Below are 27,766 nucleotides of genomic sequence, written 5' to 3'. Positions count from 1 at the left end.
ACAATACTTCAACATAGCCAGATATTGTTACTCTCATTTGTTTCATATGGTTTTTCTTTGACATTGCCTCACTCTTAGGTCTTTTCATCGCGTAAGTTGGTCATAACTTCTGTTTGTATTGAATTATGGGAACGACATTTCATTGGACTAGCCTTCAACCAATGGCAGTGTCCATTCGCCCACCGTCAGCCATGATTACTATAATACAAACTTGCGTAAGTAAGACTGAAGTTTTACCATTGTGTTCAGCGTTACAAAATGTTGTAAATGTAGGATACATGCGACGTAAGGTACGGGTGTCTTACTGTATTACAGTATGTAATGTCCTATGGAAATTAGCAAATAAAAATGCGCCTCAAACCAGGATCGAACCCTCGACCTCCTGCATGCTAACCCAAAACTCTATCCACTGCACCAACTGTACAGCACGGATAATATTTGCTGACAGAGGTACTTACCCTACATATGGTTACAGTGTTCCAAATTGCTACACTTAAACGTTTTTTTTTCTGCCTGATATACTTGCAGGACCAACTTTTCTGAGAGACTTTTTTTTATTGTTGGCATGTGAGGAGTCCCGCTGCGATGCCCGAGTGCGCGAATTTCGCTTTACCCTGTATAATGTAGATATTTTCATATAATACTTGCTTTCTCCTTTTTGATTTTTATGCATGTTCTTCCATTTGTTATACTTTATGTGCAAATTTGTCAAGTGGTTCATTCATAACAATATACGATAATTTGTTCATTTACATTTTCCATATTCAGTACATATATTCAGTATCACTTTTGTGTATATATTGGTACCTCTGACACGAATAAATAAATAATAATGATAATACTGACAGAAGAAACTTCCTGTTTTTCCTGCATGTTTCACAAGTGGCAACATCGAATTCTGGCGTCCAAAATTATGTGATACAGCAGAACCTCAATACATCGTTCCCCATACTGTAGTTTTCCTGTATCTATCATTCAATTAATTCAGTCCCAAAAATGTTCCATATAAACCAATGTTAAATTTCCCCGCATCTATCGTTCCTCAAGCTATCGTTTTATTGCATCGATCGTCAAAAAGATATTTGTCCTCAGCCACAATTTTCCCGCTTGGATCGATCATACGTAAGAAATATATACGCAATATTTTTTTAATTTAAGGAGACAGCTGAATACTCTAGCATATAATAGCAGCAACCTGTTATGCGAGAATGTTTGAGCGATTACGAGTTGCTAGTCTTGAGCAAGGATCTCGTAGGCTGGAGTGCTGAGCGCAGGTTATTCATGCGCAACCACACAACGAGCCTCCTGACGCCAACCTTTCTCCTCGACCCACTAACAGGCCACCAGAAGTATTCTTATTTACAAGAATTAAAATGAGGCACTGTAAAACTCAAATTTGCCACCATTTTCTGTGTTGCTATTGGCTGACTAGAGCTGCCAGGTTGATTGAAAATGAGGAAATTGCGCAGTTTAAAATAGTTACGACGTGCGCCGGGTAGGTTTTAAATTAGTCACAGCGTTATTAATCGCGTCGTACCTTGCGATGTACGTGTGATACTAGAAGCCAGTTGACCATTTTGTTGCCCCCTGCCCAGCTGTCTCGTTACAAGCCGGACCTAATCTAGTCAGACCAATAATCTTTTCACTAGCCTGGTCTTGAAAGTAATTCCTAAGTTGGTAGCATCGCTTAGTCCAATGTGGTATCATCCAAGGCTCGCCATATTGAATTTCTAACCTCTATGACATAGTCCAAGCCACAACATGTGGGATCTCTAACCTATCATTCGTGAAGGGTCTACGGAATCTTTACCCAAATACAGGTTCTCACCGTAATATCCACGTATATCATTAATTTGCAATAAGAGAAGTGACCTTGAAGGTTTTCCAATCGCTACGAGACGTAAGGAAAAATGAAACGGCGTAAAAGTCATGCTTTTTATTTTAATCGCATATATCATGATCGCAATATTTTGATAACTGTTACATATAGTATGAGCATGTCCGGCTCTATGGCTAAATGGTTAGCACTTGTTGGCCTTCAGTCCGAGGGGTCACGATCGGTTCAGAGATCTTAATTTTTGTTGGTTAATTCGTACAGTTCAGGGGCTGTGTGCGTGCGCTGACTTACACATTAGGATTCAGGTAGAGCCGCATTTTCACAAGCGCGTACATCGTCTATCACGCGACAACTCGAAAGATCTGCACCTGGCTTTGGAGGCTATCTGCCATCATCATTATTATTATATATTTATATGACAAAAAATGCCCAAATTCAGTACCCATATTTTATATGTCACCCGTATTTATTGTTTTCCCGCATCCATCATCATTCCCCCCCTCCCTTTGAAAAATGATGCATCAAGGTTTCACTGTATTTTTATCCAGACATAGGAATAATATGTAGGGAACACATCAATGAGTAGAGCTATTCAAGATTGAAAATATGGAATATGGAATACTTTATTCACACGGTGAAGTGAGGTCACCAGATGTCAAGCTATAACGAATGGTTAACACATGTGCAGGCACAAGTGTCTAGAAGCTGAGAATTTTGCACAAAGTTAACTCCACCGACAAAGGAACGCAGGTGCTCTAATTAAAGGCGGGAGCTTGATTACTGAAAACTGCCGATCGATCTGCGATTGCACTTAGCTCAAGAGAAAGAGGGACTCGAGGTCCATAACATGCACCCTATAAATGTCCAGAACTTCAGTTATTAACGGAGTCGATTACCTTAATTAAGCGTGACAGAGCCTCCAACCCGAAATACCGGCAAGCTGGAAATAAAAGGGAGGCCCATGGCCCACACCAGACAGCCTCGCGACAGCTAGCAAAAAACTAAGTTATTGGTCCGTCACGATTGTAAATCTTATAACCCGGGAATGCATCTTGTGAGCTGCATATTTGGAAACTTGAACAACAGCCAATTGAGCCAAGGCAAAGGTCTCAGATTCTGTGCATAAAAAAGTAAGCTGCTATAAAAATTTGAATCAATAAATAGTGGGAGATGGCTAGGACAATGCCGGCATAATGTACAACCCAATATCAGTCAATTAGTGGTATAAAATTCAGAATAAAATTTGGCGGTAGAATAGCGTCGACAGAGACAATTTTGCTATTTGGAGTAATGGCCGGTTTCACCAAGCTTCATTTAAGAATTTGACGACTGTTTAACTTTGACGATTCTTTTATTGTCCTTTTTTTTTTCATTTCTTCAATGCCTGTTCACTTTGACGATCGTTAAAAAACGCACCGTCAATTTTGACGTGCCGATTTTCTACTTTCAAACATGACGATTCGTTTAAAATGGTGTCTGTGTTGTAAACACTGCAGTGTTCAGTAGTAGTTGGAAATTAGATCTCTTTTAAAGTGTATTGAGCATTATGGCATTTTACAGGAAGTTTTAAAGCATTTCACAGAAAGTTATTTAGAAGATCATGAATGTGGGAGACAACTTTGATGCTGAATTACTGTATATAAAATTAATGGAAAATCTGGGACCTGAATGTGCATTTCCTGACCGTAATGATCATTTCTTCTCAATGGATGACTTCAATTTTGTACTAGGTACAGACTTTCCAAGAGGGTAGTACTGAAACTTTTAGAGCAAATTGAAAATAGTCTGGAATATCCTACTAATAGAAACCGTCCGTTAAGACCCATACAACAACTACTTTTAACTCTACGTTTTTATGGACAGAGCTCGATAGCTGCAGTCGCTTAAGTGCGGCCAGTATCCAGTATTTGGGAGATAGTAGGTTCAAACCCCACTGTCGCCAGTCCTGAAAATGGTTTTCCGTGGTTTCCCATTTTCGCACCAGGCAAATGCTGGGGCTGTACCTTAATTAAGGCCACGGCCGCTTCCTTCCCACTCCTAGCCCTTTCCTGTCCCATCTTCGCCGTAAGACCTATCTGTCGGTGCAACGTAAAACAACTAGCAAAAAAAAAAAAAAAGTTTTTATGCTAGTGGTTCTATTAAATTGGTACTATACTGAAATTCAACTCAAGAGCTTAGGAAAAGTATCCTTCTGCACTGACAAGTACTTCATTCTGAAATAGTGAAGCATCAAACTAAATCACTTCCTTTCACATAGCTGTACTTTGATTACGTACCATACCTATTTATTCCTTTAATGACCATGTAAAACCTACAAATTACCGACGAATACCAAGGCAAGAGAAGCAAGGTTTATTTTTATTCCATAATGCAATTTGTGTGAGGCACATGGAGATTTACAACATAAGTATACGATTCCGCTCTCGTGCAACGACTGTCAGTGGCAGTTTCTCACAGTTCTAAAAGCTGAAAATCCCACCCTAGAGTGGGATTGCAAAATACAATGTTTCCAGGAATGTTGTAAATATTGTAGCCTCGTCATTCGGAAGGTAAAAACGAACTCATGATCCCCTCAACAACATTTCTGCAGGTAGAGGGCGGTTACGAATATAAATTAAAGTACAAATAATAATATTATCATCATCGAATACGCCAAGGATCCTATTCCCAAACTGTGTTAAGGCCCTTCCTGTTTTATTTACGGTGAGTGCATAGTTTGAAATGAGCTGGCACATCGACCTTGCACTGGAGACTTGGATTTTCCGTGGAGTTTAAATTCCAAGCGAGTGGCGTAAACACTGTACACAGAAACACGGTCAGCTGCGCGGTCTTTTTCACTTCTTCCACAGTGGATTCTAATCTCGTAGGCTGTAAACGTTTAAAACAATTTGGTTTAGATTTCCTACTTTTCTCCACTTTTGTTAGTTTTAAAGTATTTCACAGGGGAATCAAGCATCACAGCATCACACACGTCTTGCTCACAGCTGGCAGACACTATGAACACTAAAATGCTGTTGCAGCCGGTATTGCCAATAGTTTTTTGGATCCATCTTCAACGTCGCACATATTATGCGAACTTATCAGCAACGGAATGAACTCGAACAAAGCTTGCTAAGTACACAGTGCAATAAGATATCAATATCATATTAAAAATTTTTTTTTGCTACACACACCACTGGGAACAATAACTATTCATAGCCATCTACGTATGAAATATAAGAGTTGGTAACGAACCCAAATAACATACAACCTGTGATATATTTTCCATATTTACACAGGGCCAAAAATTTTAATTCGTCAAGTCAGTTCACCAGAATATCTAACCAAACTGAAAAAAGCTTCTGACTTCAGGAACAAGTAACAAACCTAAGGAACTATTTGGTGCTGCGGAAGCCTTTTGACCGACCAGAAGTCTGACTAACATCAAAGGGACCGCTAAGGGCTTGAGTTGAATTTCAGTATAGCATATGTGAATAGTATATCTAAATCAACAATTTGTCGCTAAATTAGGAAAGTTTCTGAAGCAACTGGTTCCTTGAGACCCCTGTATGTGAGTTTTCCTGAAGGTGGTGAATCTCGTTTAGTTATTCGCGCCATCGACTGTACACATATACCTATACTGTCTCCTGGTGGACATAATGCAGAAGTTCTCTGCAACAGTTAAGTCCTATTTCTCAATTAATGTACAGACTATTTGTGATGCTAATTTACTGATAAGGAATATTGTTGCTAGATGGCCTGGATCGGTTCATGACAGTTTTATTTTTGATAATTCTGAAATAAGAATGAAATTTGAGACGGGAAGAATCCAAGATGGACATCTCCTAGGGGATAATGGATATCGACTTACACATTTTCTTCTTACGCCATTCTTAAATCCACAAAATCAAGGCGAGGAAAAATACAACAAAGACTATATTTAGACAATAAACACTGCTGAACGACAACATGGAGTATGGAAAAGGAGATTTCTGGCCTTATCACTGGGTTTAGAAGCAACAGTAATAACATCGTTGTCTGTCATTGTGCCTACTGCTGTGCTACATAATATTGCTATGCAAACAAAGGAAGAAGACTCCCCAGAAGATGAAGAACTCCATCGCTACCTAGAAGAAAAAAGACGATTTAACAGGAATTATTTAGTCTTCGAGAAAATTAATGTAGGCCTACCTGGCTTAGCTGATCAAGATGGTTTCTCCAGTTATTAATCGGAACAGAATCGTTGAAAACCATTTCTATAAAGACACTGCTTTAAAAGTGGAATAAATTTGAAACACGTGAGTTCTGTATCACTAATATTACATAAACAAGCACACTCTTTGTTGTTTTCTATAACACACAATAGGCAATATTTAAGTGACTGTATGTTTGTTACTAATAGGTAGGGACCTGAAAAATTAGCATCTATTTGTTTCAAAATTAGCATCTATTTTTTCCAAAATTAGCATCTACTTTTACAAAATTAGCATCTATTTACAAAGTTAAAATAATCGCATTCCAAGTTTATGAAGTGCAATTATTGTCCTTGCTTCACACACAATATAAATTCATTGTTCAAACGAAAGCCTTGTCAGTACTTCGGCATTGCTTTTTTTCATATTGCACCGTCTGTCTGTAACCACCATATTGTAACGAGGCAACACGCACTCACTATCTACATTGTTCGTTGGGGCCCACAACAACTCAAGACAGTATTTAGCAAATATGCTGAACTATGTCTGAACTGCAGTTAATGCAAGCATGACATCACATTTTTCACTTTCTTTCATCTGGGTTTGAATTGCATGTTTCAGAGAACAGTAACCAGACCAGACATTGTTTCGTGAGACATCTGTTACTCCAAACAATTTCTCAAGCTCATCTAATTTATTAGTGTTATTCAAAATTATATTTTTTGGATACAAAGCTTGAGAAATTGACACAAAATGCTTACGGTTGGGGTCTTTAGGTTGAAGAATGAGCAGCTTTGATAAATGTGTCTCTACATGCAGCCTGCTGGAGAGGAGTGAGCTTAATTAAAGCATCATTAGTTGCTGCAGAAAAATTCCCCTCACAAATGAAGGTAAAACTGGTGTCAAGGTTATGCAGTTAGGGTAAAGAAGATGAGAGGTAGGATACAGAGACCCTTCAAGTTCAGTAAGGTCAACCAATCCATCTGCATGATCTCTGACAAAAACCATGTGGGGGTGAAGCCTATTCACTTCTCTGTCACTCAGATCAGTCAGGTACTTAATACCACAGTAGTTGATGTCTTTCATGTCAGACATCTCGAAAAATGTAACATCAGTAAAGTATGCACTCAAATAGAAGACTGCCTGAAACCAGCTATTCCATCGGGTTATGACAGGTGTAGGAAAAAGCTTCTCTTCCTTTGAAGCGCCATACTTCGATGTTAAGAATTGTAAATTGTCACAGGTGAACATGTAGTGGAAGTGGAAAAATGTTTTTTGAAGACTTTATTTGTAAAGTATGATATAATGTTTTATTTGTAATGACCTAACCCGTACTGTGTAATATTTGTAATATATGTATTTGTAAATACTAGATTTCAGTCCTATATTTACTGTAAGTATCCAGAAACTTTTGTTACATAAATTTTGAACAGGGTATGTTGCCTTTTGTTGGTTAGGTATCCTAGAATGTATTTTCTGACCGTTCTGGAAATGGAAGGTTCGCGATCGCGTGTTCGAGAATGTAGGTTAAGTTCGCGACTAAAGTTGAAATTGTGATTGGCGAAACTAGGTGGGAATGGGCGGACTCATGCATTCTGATTGGCTGCTCCAAGGCCAGGGTTTTCCTAATATATAGTCAGCGAAGCTGCATTCGTAATAATTCGGTCTGTTTTGTCAGTCTTGGTCTGTCTGAAGTTTTACGTCGTGTGCGACACTTTGCTACCGGGATGGGCCACATTCGGGTAAGCACTCTTTAATTCCGTTCCGGCTAAAATTTCCGTAATGTTCGGTTGCTATTCGTATAGAAGTCTGCCCTAGCCTAACCTAGATTCGCCAAATTAATGATTTATGACGCCTTAGCTTTTCAGCTGGGCTTGCCTATTTGTTTCCGAGGCATTCCCATTTCTTATTTCACTAAATATGTAGATTGTAGTTTGATATTTTTACCTTGGGGTTTGCCTCTGGTAGTTCAGTGTCACTTGATGTACGCTAAAGTTTTGGAGAGTACGTTTACTTCACTGTAAATTGCATTGTACAACTGGATTTGTAACTAGATGTATAGTTGGTTTGGAATTTTGTAACTTGTACGTAGATATTATCAAAGAACCTCCAAGTTATGTGTATCACGGAGCTTATAGTTCGTATGATTGCAAGTTTGTGGATTTGGTTTCGGAATGTATTTGTAAAATTTCACTTGTAAATAAGATTTTTTTTAAATTTAAGGATCACGGGGAATTATTTCCGAATCTGCAACCTAAGCCATGTCCTTGGCCTCAGTAGGTCGTAGTTCCTTCCACCTCCCTGGTTTATTGTCCACTAGTTGGCCCTACTGATATTTACGTATGTTTTGGTTAGCGGAGATCCGCGTTATTTCAGTTAATGTTTCTGAGTGTGTAGTGGTTTCTGATGTTGTGTAGTTGCTCTTACCTTCCCCCCCCCCCCCCCTTACTGTGTTTAGTGCTTTGTTTTGTGTAACCACTGTAGTAAAGTTTACATAAATAATTATATTTTCGCTTTCTTGCATTAAAAAAATGCAGACTTTACCATCACAACAACGATTTAAATCTGTCATCACTGCGACCAAACTATTGCCAACCAAGCCGATGATCTTATGTGCCCAGCACTGTACATGCATTAAATGATCCCCTATGACCACACTTAATGTTTCATAACACCGGGTCATGTACGTGGCACTGTCACTAACAAACACTTTAACTGCATCGTATGGTACACTATAACTGCGCAGAGCTTTGTAGCATTTCCTGCATCAAGATAGTTCACAGAAACAACGTGCAGCTCTCTTTTCGATCCAGCTGGGACTTGGAATATGATAAAAATACAACGGCCCAATCTATCTGTAGTTTCATCACAGAGTATGTTGATGTTCTCCCTCACTAGAGCCTCTGCTGTTCTTTTATGGTGATCACATGCAACTTCTAGAAAGGAAGAAAAACCTCAAATTATAACAAAATAATTTCAAATTACTGGATCAATTGGGTACGGGTAAGATAGTTCGATATGGAAATCACACTCGAATTCGTTATCCTTCAATTGTGCGTGTGATTTCGATGTCATAATACCTAAACCGTTCCCGATCAATGAAATTCAAACTTACTCAGTAAATATACTTCACGTAGAGTTCTCACACATGGCAGTTCTTCATTTGAAAACTCAGTAATCCAGGCTCTTAGCTCTCTGCTTTCCAGCTTTTCCAGAGGTATATTTGCTTTGGCAAATACTTCAACTGTGCGTTTCGAGAAGTTATCTCTGGAGATTTTTCGTCTTTTAGAACTATCTAATTGTGTAAGCACAGAAGGTTGCTTTCATTGAGACGTACTAGCATCAGGGATTGAACTTCCGTTATCGCGTCGCTTACCCACGTGTTTTTAAGTTTTAACATTATTCACAATGCTATCCTTTTTCCCCCACCCAACTCGGCAATTACAATACTTGCAAAACACTCTCTCTGAATCTTTGGCATATAAACCATCCTTTGCATATTGCTGAGCCCTTTCGTGCGCAGTTTTTGTCATGCGCCCCATAACCTAAACAATCGCTCGACTTTCTACTCTTCAATAGTTTCAATTTTGAACAACAGGAAAATAACGCTGCGTCTATCTTGTTATTTCTGTGACGCTTGATTTACATTTCGATAATAATCGATACAGATCTTATTCCCCTTGCTATTCCCATTTTAAATATCGATTAAAGTCAGCAAGCAGCAATCGATCGGCTACTTTTCTTCATCGATCGGAACGGTCGAAAGGTGTATGCATCATATTTTGAGTATTTCTGATGATTTTGCCGAAATATGTTGCTTTCGCCAGCAAAATAGCACATTTTTGCAGAATTCGCATTTTGTCGCACTTCTATTTATGCGTAAAAATGATTTTATTCCACATTAGAATTACCGTAGGCTTGGATTCAGTGCAAGATTCAAAAATTCGCATTTACTGCAAATGTGATTTTTTCAGGTCCCTACTAATAGGTCATAGGTTAATGTTACTTAAGTTTATAGGTTAATAAATTCGTAGAAGTGTGAAACATTAATTAAAAGTGCTTGCAGATATGTTATCACTATATTTCAAAAGGAACCTTGGGACAGCACTAAATTTAGTCCTACCGAGCTCGATAGCTGCAGTCGCTTAAGTGCGGCCAGTATCCAGTATTCGGGAGATTGTGGCTTCGAACCCCACTGTCAGCAGCCCTGAAGATGGTTTTCGATGGTTTCCTATTTTCACACCAGGCAAATGCTGGGGCTGTACCTTAATTAAGGCCACGGCCGCTTCCTTTCCATTCCTAGGCCCTCCCTGTCGCATCACCACCATAAGACCTATCTGTGTCAGTGCGACGTAAAGCACCTTGTAAAAAAAAAATAAAAATAAAAAATAAAAAAAAATAAAAAAAATAAAATAAAAATAAATAAATAAATAAATAAATAAATAAATAAATAAATAAATAAATAAATAAAAGAATTTAGTCTATTGTCAAATAAAAGGAAAGTTTAGCCTCTAGCACTGCACTTCTGAGTTTTTCATTTTCTTGCTTTTTTTCAGTTTCTTTTTTATGTATATTAAGGCTAGTTCTTCGTTATGCCTTAATTGCAGCATGTCTAATTGTTGCTTGCAAAGATCCCTTCTTGCTTCTGACAATTCAATAACTTTTTCACGGGCTTTCAATGCTTCTGTTTTCTTTGTCTTCTTAAAAGAAGGCCCGTTTCTTGATGCCCACGATATCTTACTACTGCTAGTTGATGGTGGAAGGTCATGGATTGTACTTGGGACGGTTTCTTCACTGGTAGGGATACGGATCTCTGTACTTGGTTCTTCTTCAAACGGCACCAGTACATTGCATGGTTCAATAGTGTTGCTACTGGATGCGATTAGGCTCTACTTGGTCCCTGATTATTTCTAGCAATTGTGATGATGTCTGGTCTAATGAAGGGGTTACAGCAACTCCACCTCCAGTTTTAAACATATTCACCTTATTCTGGCATCTTTTTTGCTTAGCCCTTCTTTTGAAGTTGTCATAAAACATTTTCAATTATTTCACTGACCTTTCACAAAGAAATTCATGAGAATTAAAGCAATTTGCAAGTTCTATCCACGCCTTCTCTTTATCACGCAACTTTATGCCGCCTGTTTTCTTGTTATTACTTGTTATTACTTGTTATTACTTGTTTTCGATTGTCTCATTTCTTTCAGCAACTAGACTCACAAACAAACTCTTCTCGTCTTCAGAAAATTAGGATCCTCTCTTCTTTGACGAAATATTATTATTATTATTATTATTATTATTATTATTATTATTATTATTATTATCTTCCATTTTTGAGACTACTCTTATAACAGAAAATTATACAAACCAAGTATATTTTCAACCACGGCTCAGTACTTCAATTATTAATCGAGAAATGGCAATCAGAACAAACAATAAAACTTGATATATCGCGACATAACGTTGTTTTGAAATGCAAGATCGTGTCAAAATAAACGGAGCGTCTATTCCAGCTCACTAGTGATCATGAAATGTAAAAGGTTTTGATGAAGCGTCAAAAAGAAACGGGTCGTCATTTTTGACAGGCATCAAGTATATTCGGACGAAGCTTGGTGAAACCGGCATTAAGCGTTTCTCAAGTCTTATGAGTCACCCTATCTGTTATGTTAGTGTGTGCTGCCCTTGCTCTCGACTTAAGTTACCTGTCTGCATAAGGGAAAACCCCATGGTTAAAATTTTGTGTTTGTGTTGTAGTATCTGAAGACAGGCTTGTGTGGTGAATGCCGAAACTGATATCAGTTGGATTACTTCAAGATTTGTAGCAGTTGGATGAGCCAAGCCAACGTGGTGGACTGTCACAGACGAGGATCAAAGACTGACAATAGCCTACAGGGCCAAGAGGATGAACGAGTAGAACTCCACCATGGGATCCCTGTGGAAGGAAAAATGATCACAAATAGATGAGTAGATGTCAAGTTTGTACTTGGCGTGCACTCAGCAACCGGAGTCAATGTTGTAGGGCTTTCTTTTTAATGACATAAACATTGTAAATAATGTCTCCCCTAATATTGAATTTGAATTTTCTTATGTCATGTTAACATAAAATTAAGAGAGCTAAATTTTCTGGACAAAACCACATTTTTCTTCTTGATAAGTATTTTGTGAGGAGTATTTTTGTTATTAGTGACTTGTAGTGAATATGGGAGAAGGGAGGGAAACAGCAGTGAACAACGAGTGAAGGTTACCCTGTCCAATAATTCATCCTTACTGTTCAATACGGTTGTCATGGGATTCGCAAGGGTTCAGTCAGATATTTGCATGCTTAAGCTGAAAAGTACATTAGTATTAAGGCATGAACATCAAACGTGAAGAGTTCTGACTGAGATAGATCCAAAATTGTGTTATTTAGGTACACAATGATAGGGGCGTTATATAATTTCCCCCTGATTTTTGAGTGTTATTATCAGACTCGAATTTAGAGTGATTCTTTGTTTATCATGTGAGATAGTGTGGATCTGTTGTGGGCACCAGTAAGGTGAGAGTGATAAGAATTGACGGCTACTGGAGAGTGTGGAGAAAAAAATGAGGTATTAGATAAAGGTCAGTGACAGCCCTACGCCCAAGGAACTATCATACGCGATATGAGAAGTAATGAGAAGGCTGAACGCCCAAAATAGTCTTTGATGAGATACGAATAAGGTATTCGAAGGTTATAATGCCCCAAGTAAAATTTTTTCAAGTTGCTTTACGTCGCACCAACACAGATAGGTCTTATGGTGACAATGGGTCAGGAAAGAGATATGAGTAGAAAGAAAGCAGCTGTGGCCTTAATTAAGGTACAGCCCCAGCATTTGCCCGGTATGAAAATGGGAAACCACGGAAAACCATCTTCAGGGCTGCAGACATTGGGGTTCGAACCTGCTATATCCTGAATACCAGATACTGGCCGCACTTATACGACTGCAGCTGTCAAGCTTGGTCCTAATTTAATGGCTGTGAAGAATGAGAGAATAGAGAGTAAAATAATAATATTATTTGGGAACTCTGCAGTGATACAAAATAAATGGGAGAAATAAATGCAATGGGGGCAATAATAAGTGTATCTTAGGGGGAGAATTAGCCACTGTAATTATTAGGGGTATGGCCGTGGCAGCCAGTGGATAGGAAAGACCGTTTGACCTTGTTGAGCACAATAGAAGGGAAACTTCTTTTTCATTCATCCTTCCCTCCATTCAGAGTGGCGTGCCGTGTTATTGTCATTTAAAGCCATAGACCCGTGAATTCCACACTGTGCTTTCTTTCAATAGTTCCGTTTAAGAACACCTGTGTTAAATGATATGGTAATAATAACTGGTAGTTAAGAGATGTTCCCCTGTTCAGAATTATGGAGAGACAGAGGGTTTAGGGATTTCAGATGTGTGTACAAAGGGCACTAGGAAAGTTTTGCAATGCGAGTGAACGCTTTAGACTTTTTCAAAATAATTTTCACCACACTCAATACACTTACTTCTCCATACATCAAAACCAGTCACTGAACCAACTCTGCCACTTTTCTTCAGTTATATTTTCACACTCTTGATCCCACGCTGCCAGAAGCTCGTTGTTGGATGCAAAACACCGCCCTTTCACTTCTGGGAAGAGTGCAAAGTCACATGGGGCAAGATCAGGACTGTATGGAGGGTGATCAAACACAGTCAACCCTGATCTGGGAAGAAAATCGATTGTTACATTAGCATGATGTGATGCAAGAGCCAAGTATTGAGCCGTGACCTTCGAGGGAGCTGCTTGAGAGCCTGGATGACCTGAGGCAGACAAGTCTCACTGTACCACTTCGCAGTAACTGTCCTTTGTGTTTCTAGCACAACCCGAGTCAGGATGCCCCACCTAGTGAAGAATACTGCAATCGACTTTCGCACAGTCACAGGAGTACTCTCATCTTCAAACAGTCACACCTTGTTCTGGAATTTTGTTGGGACATCGTAATAATAAAGCCAATTTTCGTCACCTGTGACAATGCTACTCACTTTACGCAAAGTCCCATTTACAAACTGTTTAAGCATTTTTCGGCACCATTTTACTCGAAGTGCCCTTTGTTCCTCTGAAAGTGAATGGGGCACCCAAAGGGAACAAACTTTTCTAACATGGAGATGGACATGTAGAAATGAATGAATAGCTGATGCAGGAATGTGGAGGGTCTCTTCTACCTGCCGATATGTCAACCGCCTCTCTTGCTGCAACATTTTCCTCACAGCTTCAATGTTTTCCTCAGTCAATGATTCAGACGGTTGCCCAGAACGAGGATCGTCTTCAACCCCACAATTTCCCCTCTGGAACTCTTTGTACCAGCGGAAAATTGTTGTCCGATGTGGCCAGCCTTTCCCCAGCACAGGAGTAATTTCCCCCAGGCACTGGTCAACAGTTAATTCACGAGCGGAATTGTAGCGGATAATTGCGCGATATTCACTTTTAGACCACACCGACATCTTAACTTGCTTTCAATCCCACTGCTGGTAACAACTGGTGTGAAGGTCCCACTCTGCTGTCTTCTAGACCGGTTTTCACACCTCTTTTCATTCCACACCATAACAGCGGTGTCCAGCGAACCGTTCTTGCATATTGCAAAACGTTCCTAGTGCCCTTTGTACCTAGAGGAGCCTGGTTCGAATCCGGACAATAGCCGTGTTATGCCAGCATGCGAGAGCTCTGCATTAAGCTTTCACATGGGGTAGAAAAAGTGTATATATCTTTTTCTTTCAGGAATGGCCCTTTTGTACACATAAGTTTTGTTCAGTATATTTATTATTTTACTAGCAAGATACCCGTGCTTCGCTACGGTATTGTAATGAAATTTATAATTGAATGCTTAATGTTTTATATATAATCAACCAAAATTCGCGATCTAACTCTTCTGAGAGAATCCGCCAAAATTCGTGATCTGACTCGTTTTCTGTGAGATTACGGCAAAGTTCCTCCCATTTTTCAGTCTTTCTTTCCAGCAATCGATTTAGTACTTCCCGGGCTAGGTCCAGGTATTCCTCCCGGTCAGTTGGGTCCCTAAATCTTTGCCATCTTATCCTATAAGCATTTTTAATATGGATCAAATCCTTCAGGAGATCCGGCGTGGTGTCGTCTTGGGTGACTTGGCGGTACTGAACCCGCGGCCGGACTGCAATCGTAGTCATTACCCGGCCAGGACCAGTTTCTAGCTTGGACCACACATTTTGACGATGGTCCAGAACATTATTATTATTATTATTGATGTTCTGGACCCCACAGCAAGATGAAAGACCTTTACTTGGCGGTAAATTACATCTGCTGCCATTGTCATTGATGATGGTATGACCAGCACCATTGTCGCCCGTAGGCAAGTGCGCAGGACTTCTGGTGATACGAATGACATACTTCCGTGCATTATTGACCTTATTATAGAGGTGAACAATTGCATGGTCAATCTTATACGTATCGTTTATTTGAAATGTGTTAAAATTTTCATTTATATGCCAGAAGAATCTACTGTAGTCCAAGAAGGTTCTCCAAAGGAAAAGATGGCTCTTGAAAACGAACCCAGGAAAGATTAAAAATGATCGGTTTATGATCAGAATAAGTACATTGAAAATCCACAGCCTGTTTCCAGTCATTCAACCGCGTCAGGAATGGAATGAATAAGCCCCCAGCTAGTGGTGAGGATAGGAATTGTGCCGGCTGCCGAAGCCTGTCGCACTCCTCTGGGGCAATGGATAATGAATAACAAATGAAATGAAATGAAATGATATTGGACAATGTTTCTGGAATGAATGATGACAGGGAAAACCGGAGTATCCGGAGGAAACCCTGTCCCGCCTTGGTTTTGTCCAGCACAAATGTCTCATGGAGTGACCGGGATTTGAACCACATAACCCAGCTGTGAGAGGCAGGCGCGCTGTCACCTGAGCAACGGAGGCTCCTTATAAGTACATTATGAACAGTAAAATCAACTATTCTCACCTCATTTTACACCCCACCGCCGTTAAGTTTATTTACCCCGCCCCCCCACAAAAATAACAGAAAGGCATGTTTCTTTATGTTTAAAGGAGATTCCAAACACCAATGTTCACATCTATTACCTTCAGTTTTGAGATATAAGTATCCCCATAAATATAATTAACTTTTTTCACTTCCTTTCACACTCCCCACCCACCAACGAATTGAATTTTCCGGCAAAAACCTTGTTTCTTTAATAGTAAAGGATCTTCTAAATACCAATTATCACGACTCTAACTTCCTCAGTTTTTGATTTGTATGACCTCATGAAAGGAATTCAACTCCTTTTCAAACCCACCCACCAAGATGATTCCTTCCCCCGCCAAAAAAACGCGTTTTCTTTGTTTCTAAAGGAGATCCAAATATCAATTTTCACGTCTGTAACAACTTTAGTTTTTATTAGACGTAAGTATTCTCATACAATTAAGTCAATAAATTTTTCAATTCTTTCACCCCCTGCCCCTTCATTGGATTTTTCGAGAATACGTGTTTCTTTACTTTAAAGCAGAATCCAAATATCAAATTTCACGTCTGTAACATCTTCATTTTTGAGATATCAGTAGCTTAATTAAAATAATGGCATTCAACCCATTATTCACCCTTTTACACCCCTCCTACTGGGATTTTCCGAAAACAAAAAATACACGTTTCTTTATTTTTAAAGGAGGTTTTAAATACCAATTTTTACATCTGTAAACTTTTCAAGTTTTAAGATATAGATACACTCATTTTAAAAATTCCCCCCCCCCCCATATTTGGATTTTCCAAAAATGAAAAAATACGGTTTCTTTATTTTTAAAGTACATCCCAAATACCAATTTTCAGGTCTGTAATATCTTCAGGTTCTGAAATAAAAGTAGCCTCATTAAAGACATTCAACCCATTTTTCACGCTTTTCCACCCTTCCTATTGGGATTTTCCAAAAACAAAAATATACATGTTTCTTTATTTTTAAAAGAGATCAAAAGTACCAATTTTCAGGTCTGTAATACCTTCAGTTTCTGAGATATAAGTACCGGTATCCTGATTAAAGGCTTTCAACCCCTTTTTCACCCTTTTTCACCCCTCCTATTGGGATTTTCTGAAAACAAAAAAATACGTATTTCCTTATTTTTAAAGAAGATTCTAAATACCAATTTTTACATTTGTAAACTTTTAAAGTTTTGAGATATAGATTCACTCATTTTAAAATTTCACCCCCCTTTTTCACCCCCTTAGCGACGGAATATCCAAAAATCCTCTCTTAGCGAGCACCTAGATCTTAATATGAATGTATCCTCAACATTTCATTTCATTATGTCCAGTAGTTTTGGCTCGGCGATGATGAATCAGTCAGTCAGTCAGTCAGTCAGTCAGTCAGTCAGGACAAGCTATTTTATATATATAGATTTAAGTCCAAACAGGCCAGTGTTTATCAATGAGAGTCTTCATGTCAGGATACGCGGAAAGTCTGGAGAATTTTGCTCAAGTGTTATGTATTTATGTAAATATTTTCCTCATGTGATAAGTAAGTAGCATTGGGACCTGGTCATACGTGCTAAGAATAGAGTGTATTAAGCAGGGAACATCTGCTCAAATGATATGATGAAGGTGATCGATCGAAGGAAAGGACAATTCTGAGAGAGATAAGATTATATTTAATTGCCAGATTTCGATTATACTTCATTACCAGATGAAGTCTGTGATGAGTTGAGGTCAATGAACGCCCTTCAGGCGAGTCAATTTATTTTGTATACTGTCTTTTTTCTTGTGTGGAGATTTTTATTATGATAGTGTTATTTATCCTTATGTGCAATTCGGCAATAAATTTATATTCGTGTCCCCATTACACGACTTGTCATTTCTAAGCAGTATCCAGTAAATAGTTGAACCCAAAAAACGCTACTCTCACATTAGAAAAGTACCGGATAGAGAAAGATAAGAGCCACAAAGGGTGTGAAAATTAAAGACTCCCTACGCCTCGAATGCTCTAATACCGTCCGGGTTGTGAAAAGAACAAGAGATGACCAAGGGAGGTCGGACAGGATAGATGAAATTGAGGAGCCTGGCATAAGTAAGTGGAAGCAATGTCAGGAGTCTGTTAAAGGACCCCATGATTGCCAACCCACGCTCCGAAGTTGAAAGCCGCTGGGGTCCCTTTTAGTCACCTCTTACGACAAGCAGGGGATACCGTGGGCGTATTTTTCATCTGCGTCCTCCACCCACAAGAAGTTGCAGACTTCTTATTTTCATTAGCATTATAATATAAAGTCTTGCTTTATAATACACATTTAAGATCTAACAGGAAAACTGTTGAACTGGCAACACTGGGCCCGCACCCAACTACACAGGTTTCCCACCATAGCAACCCCACTCAGAATTATATTCGTAATAGTTCATACATTTACTTCCTTTCAGTTGCCGGGCATTTGTTATCTTCTCACTGGAGGTGAACTAATATCAAGATCAAAAACTAGGTGAGCCAAGATCGTGTTGCCAACCTTGATGCAAATACCCCCCCCCCCACTTTCTGACAATTTTTTTTTCTTTAATGTGGGGATTATCCACATAAGTACGATATTTGTTTTTGGTGAAAACATCACGAATATACCCTTGATTTCATTTATGACTCTGATAAATGTGCCAACTTATGAATGATTTACACACTTTGGATATGCCAATTTTGTTTACACATGCCCAATGTACTTTCCACTCTTTAAAACCTCATTTTACCCCTATTACACAAAAACTGAACAATTATACATGTTTTCATGTACAACACACACTCTTGTTGTATAATGCTGAAACTTTAACCTATATTCGTTGAATGAATAGTTGTGTATGATAAATGCATACACTGCAATTTTTCAAATTTTTACCATGCCTTAAACAGGATGCAGGTTTTACACAGGGAGTGGGGAGTTACATGGATAAATACAGTACTTCTCAGAGTACTCATTTTTGCTATCTGATTTCATTTTCATCATCATTATCACTGGTCTGGTATCAATTGTGTTGTTGTAACGTAATATCTAATAGATTATTTCACGAGTTTCACTGCTACATCTTTATTCCAAAATAGTTCACATGCTCTGCAATTACTGAAAGCACTCCTAATTTACACATCAAGTCTTAAATTCTCTGTACATTCATTTTCTAAGAACTAGAAATTGTCCATTTAAAAATCGTAGTCTATGGTCTTTACATAGACCAATTTACCATATTTACTTGCGTATTAGACCCCTTTTTTTTCCCCACTTTTACAGCCAAAAATAATAAAGGGGGGTCCAATATGCGATAACCTCAAAATTTTGTGCAGCGAACACATGACTTCTAGGTTATAAAGAGCTATAAATTGTACGTGTAAACATTCTATACTATTATTTAACAAACTTAGAATGTATTTAAGTTATATTGGCCATTTTCGTCGGAAGGCAGTGTTTCTAAACGTAAAAAGACAAAAAATGGTGAACACGAATTTCAGGCCTACGGTACGCATAAAAGTCCGTTTTAGTTACTCATATCACGTCATTCGATACATCTCATTAATTCCTCTGGTGAAGTTGACGTCAGGAAGGGCATACGGCCGTAAAAACTCGCTACGAAGATTCGTCTCACTTCATACTCGATCCCGTAAAAGAAAGGGATAAGGGTATTGTGTTATCATATAATTAAATATTGATACAAAAGAACTTAATGGAGAGTCATTTGTCTCTGTCAGTTCAGCAGTAGGCCTACCACACAGTAAACCTAATCACTGCTTTCATTTGAATTATAGCCATGCGCCGCCAACTTCCCTGCCTTGCTGGCGGCGTGTCACCATTCTAAGTGATGTCATCTTCACTGCTATCTCTCGTCAGTCGCATCAGCCATGCTTCATTGTTCATTCTCTTCAAGCCATGCACTGCAATCAAGAGCATGCAAGGTCCCGTCTTTTTGAACCCTTTAAAAATAATTTTGTTCCCGACTACAGAGTCTAAACAGTGTAAATCTATTCCCAGATGGTCTCTGATATTCCCAGTTGGTGTATATGTAGCAGAAGCCACTCCTTCCGAATAAAGCCGTACTGTAGAAGGCATGCCAAACCATCAGCTGATAACTAACTAGCATATGTTACGAGTTGTACTTCCGATTGTAATATATAGTAACTGGAAACATTCTTTTGATAACTGCGGCTGTTGAAACACAGAGCCTTATTTTTGAGTATATTTCATGCTTGTTGTCTACATTTATCACATTAGGATTTGCGTAAACAGCTGTCCATGAGATAAGACAGACCACGTTGTTTAGGTTAGGTATATAATCGCCCTGATAATGCAAAACGTTCGACGGAAAAAATAAAAATAAATAACACGAAAATATACCGCATTTATGGATATCTACAGGTGTGGCGGTAATGAGTTTTATTATCATAATGTTTAATTTTGTACGTCGGTTGTCTCTTTTTTTTTATTAACGCATACCATAGTATGTTTTGTTTGGCGTCTCCGAAAATCGTTTAAAGTACGTCGGGACATAAAATTATTATTATTTGTTAGGTACGTTGGTGAGTAAAATGATCGTCTGAATTGGATAGCTTTTATCACGTTTTAACCTTACTTCTCTCCAAATATATATCTATATTGGCCCGAGTTACGAGATATTAAATGACCATTTTGTTAATGATCTCGCCTGCTGTATAAATAGCAACAACCGCGAATATTTCTCAACTAAAGTAAACTTGTATCCTCATCCCGAGGTCATACAGCTCTTTTTAGACACACACCTAGTGGAGGGGAGTTACAGGTACCACTTTTACCGCATATCACCCTTCCTGCCATTCGTAAATCTCTGGCAGTACGGTACCGGGAATCAAAGTCAGACCCCCGAAAACAGCAACTAATTGTGCTAGCCATTACGCTGGCGGATATTATTAACTACAAAACAAAGACATAGCATGACTGATGCATGCTTGCAATGCGGGTTGGACACGAAGCTAGGCCTATTCATCTATTTGTGCGACGTCATCAGAGCTGCAGTAGACGTAAGCTACAGAGGCGGACATTTCTTAACTACGAAACACAGATGTACCGCATGGATTCGACACGTTTTTCATTGCGTAGGTCGTACGGATGAAACTATTCACAAATTTGTGCGATGTCATCAGAGCTGCAATAAGACTTGTACCCGCTTCAAAGCGGAATCGTCATCGTTCTCTGATGAATTACGTAGGGGGGTCTTATAGGCGAGATTTTTTTTTTTTCATTTTCTTCGTCTCGAAAAGCCAGGGGGGTCTAATACGCGAGGGGGTCTAATACACGAGTAAACACGGTATCTCCCCTCCCCCTCTTGGTTCAACATGATCTTGATTATTTCCACATTAATTCTAATTTTCCATTGTTCAATCTTCCTATTTACAACACCAGTGTTCTGGGATGCCCCTTCACACTCATTCTCTCCATCTTTCTCATCCTTCCCCAAAATACAATATTCCAGTACAGTATACTGGAAGTTTACAGCAATACACACAAAATGCATACAATATCACAAGCAAATCACAGATTTACAGTAAAAGTCTGTTACAGTGAAAATTCATAATGGTGAAAAATTTACTCACTATAGCGGATTGTTATTATATCTAATTTTCTGTAAGAGTCGGGGTGGGGAGAGAAGACATTAGAACCGGTATGAAACAGCAATCAGTTTGTTCAAAACTTATGTTTGCATGGATGATTTCCATGTTGCATCTTACTAGTTATTTATTCTAATGCCAATACTATGTGAGCACATGCATTTCTTAAAAACTGTAACAGTATAACTCCAGAGGCTTGTGTGGTAAATGTTTCAGTTTTCTTACTCAAATAGCATCACCTGACATAACCTTATATGTATCATGAAAGCATATTTGAAATCCCTGTAGGGTAATGATCAAATTTATGTGGGAATAGCCTTTCTGAAATGTAATGACACAGGAATATATAAACTAAACTCTGAAACCTGCGATGGACACTTCTCTATCCTACTTAATTTCAGTACCTAGTATTAAAATTAGCGACTGTTTATTCAGCCTTCATTTCTGAGTGAACAACTATCAGCCACACTACTTTTGCACTTAGTACGAAAATATGTTCTCCCCTTTCATTTCAAATTTGAATGTTTGTTTACACTAGTCAATGGGTATTGTTAATAGACTTCAGCAGCGCCTTCTCATATTGACAAGAGCTCACTAGTGCACCCAACTAGAAAATGGTACTGAAGATGACGGACTGCATTCAATATAATCTCTGGAGTACATAAAATTAATTACAGAAGCTTTCTCATTGTAAATAAGGATACTACAAAGATTAATAAACAAATTTTCAAGGGACATTACAAAAACTGCGGTTACAACGGGGTTCTGGATATAGCAGAGTTTTACCATACATCATAAGGGTCTCATACCTTCATAATAGTATACATGAAGAATATTACGATGCCAATAGTGTAGATGGGCATGATTATTCCCATAGTGCTGCTTCCTTTGGGAGCTGGAACCACATGGCCTGCACCTCCCATTGGGGGCCGCATACCTGGTATAGGGCCAGGCTAGAACAAAATAAATGAATCTGGAAGTTGTAGCATTACCAAAGTTTATACAGGTATTTCAGGAGGTGGCAAATATGTCAGGAGGCAGTAAACTACACCATATACATTAAACTTGAGTTCAATTAACAATATGTGTACACACAAGTTTTGTGCAGCAATGAATGCATTAATAAGTTATTTGTGTTTAACTCTTACATATTATGTAAGGTTTATGAACCAGTAAGTAATAATAATAATAATAATAATAATCGTATGGCCTCAGCTACCGTTTGCAGACATTTCGATTTGACGCCATCTGGCTGTCTGCACGTCAATTTCGACGTTCCGGTTTACTCTGTCTGCCATCTAGCGGACCTAGAGTAAACCGGATCTCTCTTGGGCGTCTATGGCTGAGATTTAATTAATTTTGTCGGGTAAATACCAAATGTATCACCAGAGTTCTTTTACATGCCGACATCGTACGACATGGAGTGTCGAATGGACTTTTTTCCGCCCTTCAAAAATCCGACTACCTCTGCCGGGTTTGAACCCGCTATCTTGGGATCCGGAGGCCGACACTCTACCACGGATCCACAGAGGCAGCTAACCAGTAAGTTATTTGGGTTGAATTACTGCCCCATTATGTAGGGTTTTTGCATCAATAAATACATCAACAGTTCACCATAAATAATTTTTTTTAAGGGTGTTCTTATGCGTACTATAAAAACAGCTGTAATTTCGCACACATTGTATATTGCAACCTTCTCTACTTGAAATAGTCCATACTACTGTCTCCTGAACTATTTATAATTCCTCCTGAAACAATGTTAGATAGATATATATTAGAAAGTCACTAAGAAGTTTTAATGTAGAAAAGGATTGTCCTTTACCCGTTTTAAAATGATCTCTACATATCAAACAGCTGATTACTAATAATGATTGGAAGTTCAGATCCAATCTGACATAACTGAACTCACAACCAGTATCATTATTGCATTACTTTTCAAAGCTAGAACAGTTCTTTTCAAACTCTTGTAAGTCAGTGACTTTATAGATAACATAAAATCCATGGTAACCTTGTATTACAGATTACTTGCATAAATAAAATAATGTAATTTTTTAAAGAATACTGACAAATACCAATATAATGGTCCTTTATTGGACATTATAAATTTTCCAGCTAACTCATTCTTGGTTGCCTGCGTTTCGCCCTCGTGTGCTAAGTTAGGCTTGTCAGTTGGGACTTAGCACACCACCCAAGACGCAAGGCTAGTGCATACCGTGGAGGCCACTGCATAGGCTACTTGAAGCCACCAGCAGTGCCAATGCACTATGAGAGCTATGTCTCATTTCCAAAAATTGATGCCTGCCTGGCCATCAAATGATGTAGATGTTGATTCCCACAGGGAACCTAAAATATTTGGCCTGAACTCATTCAGGACAAATATTTTGAGTTCAGGACAAATATTTTAGGTTCCCTATGGGAATCAACATCTACATCATACTGACAAATATTCTCTCCAATGTTTAGTCCCACTTGCTAAAACACAGGTATGGAAATAACTGCTCAACTGTTGTGACTACTGTTTCAAACGGAGAAAATAATAGCATTATCAGGCAAAAAATAATTTCTTGGTAGGAAAATATGCAAAAAGTCACATACTGCATTTTAATCTGTAGATCAGTAGAGGATTCCAAAATGATTTGTCCAATATACGATAGGAATACAAAATTTTACAGGTTTTTAAATTTTTTTTTTACAGGAAGCAGCATCAGAATTGGATTCTGCAACCTTGATCATGGAAGATGAGCTGTTAGCCAACTACACTGTGCATTCAGTTTACGATTTCTACATTCTACAAGCATGGAACATGCTGCCATGAGGAGATTTATGTCTAGTTGTACTTCACCCTAAAATGGCAATCACCATCACTATCACATGTTGCCATGCAAATCTGAAATATTCTCAAGGCAAAGAAATAAACTTACAGAGCATTTAGATATTACTAATGCAAGAGTGAATTTCCTAAGACCAATTGCATGAAGATAGACAGGTATGAAATATCGAAGTTTATCACCTGAATGAAAGTTGGGTAAATCAGAACCATACCAGATTGTAAACGCTGAACATACTGAATGATAAAATTAGTTATTTAGTTATATTCAATCAACTTTCACCCAAAGAGTGAATGATGATCAGTAGTAGATTTGTGATTGGCTAACACAAGACTGAGTGATCCCGGCAGGTTGTGTCTTAAGTCAGAGAAATCACATACATGATGTGAATATGGTCCACGGGTACATACTGGGTATCGCCTATCTCTATAGAGGATAGTGTATAGGTATCAGCCAATCATCATTGGTCTGCATTTAGGACTGCTGCCCCGGTGGCAGATTCTCTATCAATTGTTTACCTCTTGTTTCCTTAAATGATTTCAAAGAGCATGTAAATTCATCAAATATTCCCCTTGATAAATTATTCACTTGAGAATTGTAGTGTAGATACGATATATTAGATAGTATCTTGCCTGTTATATTCGTGTGTACCTTTGTGTACAGTAACCCTTTCAATACTTTAGCATTTAACCAAACGGCATAATAGGATAAAGTAGTAGTAATATTAATCTGTCTACGTGTTTAACTAAGTTGGTAATCCTTGTGTAGTTCCTGCAAATTTCTAACTTTAGGCCTAATTGGAATTTTCATTTCTATTTGTGCTTAGTAATAACCTATTGTAATTAGGATACGTCTGAACGTAGTTTAAAAATTATTGTAATGTACTGTAGGAACCTATTAGAAATTAGAGTGCTTATTCTATTATTTTGAGTAGTCTTGCGAAATTCAAACTTTAATTGGCTCCATTTCTGTTTGTGCTTAGTAATAATCTGTTTCATGTTAAAAAAAAAAAAAAAACAACAACATTGGTCTCACTATTCGTATTTTCCAACTCAATACAGAAAGTATCAGCAGAGCAAAGTGTGATTATCTCTGAAAAGTACTCAAAGAGAACGACATAGATGATGATGTCCTTCAAGAGACGCATGTAGCTAATGAAGAACAATTCCGTACTAGAGGTTGTACTGCTGGGTGCACGGCACTAGGAGCAACTTACCATGAAGCATATGAGTAGCCACATATGTCCGTAATAAGATCAAAGAAGCTGAGCTACTATCTCAAAGCATGGATGGAAACGTTAATCAGCTAGTCATTCGACTGAATAATGTCTCAATCATCAACATCTACAAACCACCATGTATTTTATGGCCTCAGTATGTTGCGCCAACTGCAAAACAACCTGCGATTTATGTGGGAGATTTCAATACTTATCATGAACTCTGAAAGTATTCTAAAGCAGATGTTTGTGGACTTAATGGAGTGGTGCGAAAGTAACAACCTCCATCTAATATTTGACATTTGATCTGTCTAGGATTTGCTGATGATCTAGCTCTTCTAGCCAATGATATTCAAGAAACAAAACAAGAAATAAAATCTTTACAGGAAATAGCTCAAAATATTGGTTTGAAAATTTCATATGGAAAATATATATATATATATATATATATATGTTAACTCAACTTCCGCATGCAAACAAAATTAAGCTCGGAGACCAAGAAATGCAAATTGTAGAAAAATTTAAACATTTAGGTGAAATAATCACATATAACCTGAACGAGAAACCAGCATGGCAAAATAGAATAGATAAACTGGTTACAGCATAGCATGTTACCAAGAATACATATAATAAAAAGTGTCTCTCAATAGCAACCAGATTGAAACACTACAAAACAGTCATGCAGCCACAAATTACATATGCAAGTGAAACATTATTCAATACAACAAACACAGTTGCAACAGATGGAGTACTCAAGTTAGAAAGGATAAAAATTATGTAAATGGAGCCTGGAGACTAGTTTCCAATGAGACAGTTTATAAAGAAATAGAACCTGTGACTAGCACAATTGAAAAAGAAACGAATATTATTCTTAGGCCATCTAATACGGTCACCAGAAAATAGAATCAGTAGAAAAATAATGGACGAGTAAGAGTAAGAATAATATTAGATGGATCACAGAACTTAAAGACAACATGAGACAGTTGCATATTACAATAGAAGATTTAAAATACAAAACCAATACACTCAAAATATTGAAAGATAAACACACTAGACTACAGACAAAAATCAACAAGCAGAGAATAGGAAGAGTGATTCCAGAAGCAGAAAAAAAAATTTATGTTCAGAAAGGATGAAACAGTATTGGGCTGACAAAAAGAAGAAAACCTCCATAAACCTAAGTTGGCTAAAACCTTAAAATAAATAAATAAATAAATAAATAAATAAATAAATAAATAAATAAATAAATAAATAAATAAATAAATAAATAAATAAATAAATAAATAAATCTGACACTAAAGATCGAGGAACTTTTCGATCTGCTACATGGGGTAGAGATTCAAATCCAGATTTATCCTTTGTCAGCTCCAATATAAATGGAAATCCCTTGCACACTACACGCAAAGTGATGGGAGATTTCCCTCATAGCCAGCATAGACCAGTAATACTCGAATTATGTGTCACAATTCCCATTATACGTTCAATGCCATGTCCCCGATGGAATTTTCTCTGTAGAACTAGATAAATGCATTTGTTGGATTCCCCCAAATCACCAAAGTTATCAACATCTTGTTGGCGCAGTTATATCTACTGCTAAGAAATGTATGCCCAGGGGCTATCAGAAAGAATATGTTCCAGGCTGGAATGCCGAGAATGGGGAATTATTTAAGAATTTCCAACAAAACAGGGATGCAGAAACTGCTAACAAACTTCTGGCTAGCTTGAATGATTGCCGAAGACAAAAATGGGTTTGAAACTGTCGAAAGCTTAGATTTTACTCATTCTAGCAGAAAGGCTTGGGGCCTTCTTAGAAGGCTAGGAGAAGGTGCACCAATACTGAAGGATCAAGGATCAACCTCAGGTGACACCTGACCAAATAGCTTCCCATATTGTAACAACTTCCCAAGCTCCAGCTGATAAGAAGCATACACAGTATGTCAGATGCCAGCTCTGAAATCATCAGCGCCTCGCATTATCTAGCTATTCATGTTCCTTGATGTTCAAGAGGTGCTCAAAGAACTAAAACTGGTAATGCACCTGGATTCAATGGAATTCATCCAGAATTCCTCATACATATGGGAGACAAAGCAAAGAGATTGATGGCAC

General features: G+C 38.2%; 1 protein-coding gene across 6 annotated transcripts in view; it reads right to left on the bottom strand.

Moving 5' to 3' along the window:
* The window catches only part of RIC-3 (RIC3 acetylcholine receptor chaperone), a 292,250-nt gene that overhangs the window by 204,098 nt on the left and 60,386 nt on the right, over positions 1–27,766 (bottom strand). For all 6 annotated transcript variants that reach the window (XM_068227672.1, XM_068227674.1, XM_068227673.1 and 3 more), the window contains one exon: positions 22,426–22,569. In XM_068227672.1, coding sequence (XP_068083773.1) covers positions 22,426–22,569 — 144 coding nt within the window. The remainder of the gene's footprint in view (positions 1–22,425; positions 22,570–27,766) is intronic.

This window comes from Anabrus simplex, chromosome 5, assembly GCF_040414725.1.
Source record: "Anabrus simplex isolate iqAnaSimp1 chromosome 5, ASM4041472v1, whole genome shotgun sequence".
NCBI classification, from domain to species: domain Eukaryota; kingdom Metazoa; phylum Arthropoda; class Insecta; order Orthoptera; family Tettigoniidae; genus Anabrus; species Anabrus simplex.
This window is presented reverse-complemented; position numbering and strand designations above follow the sequence as displayed.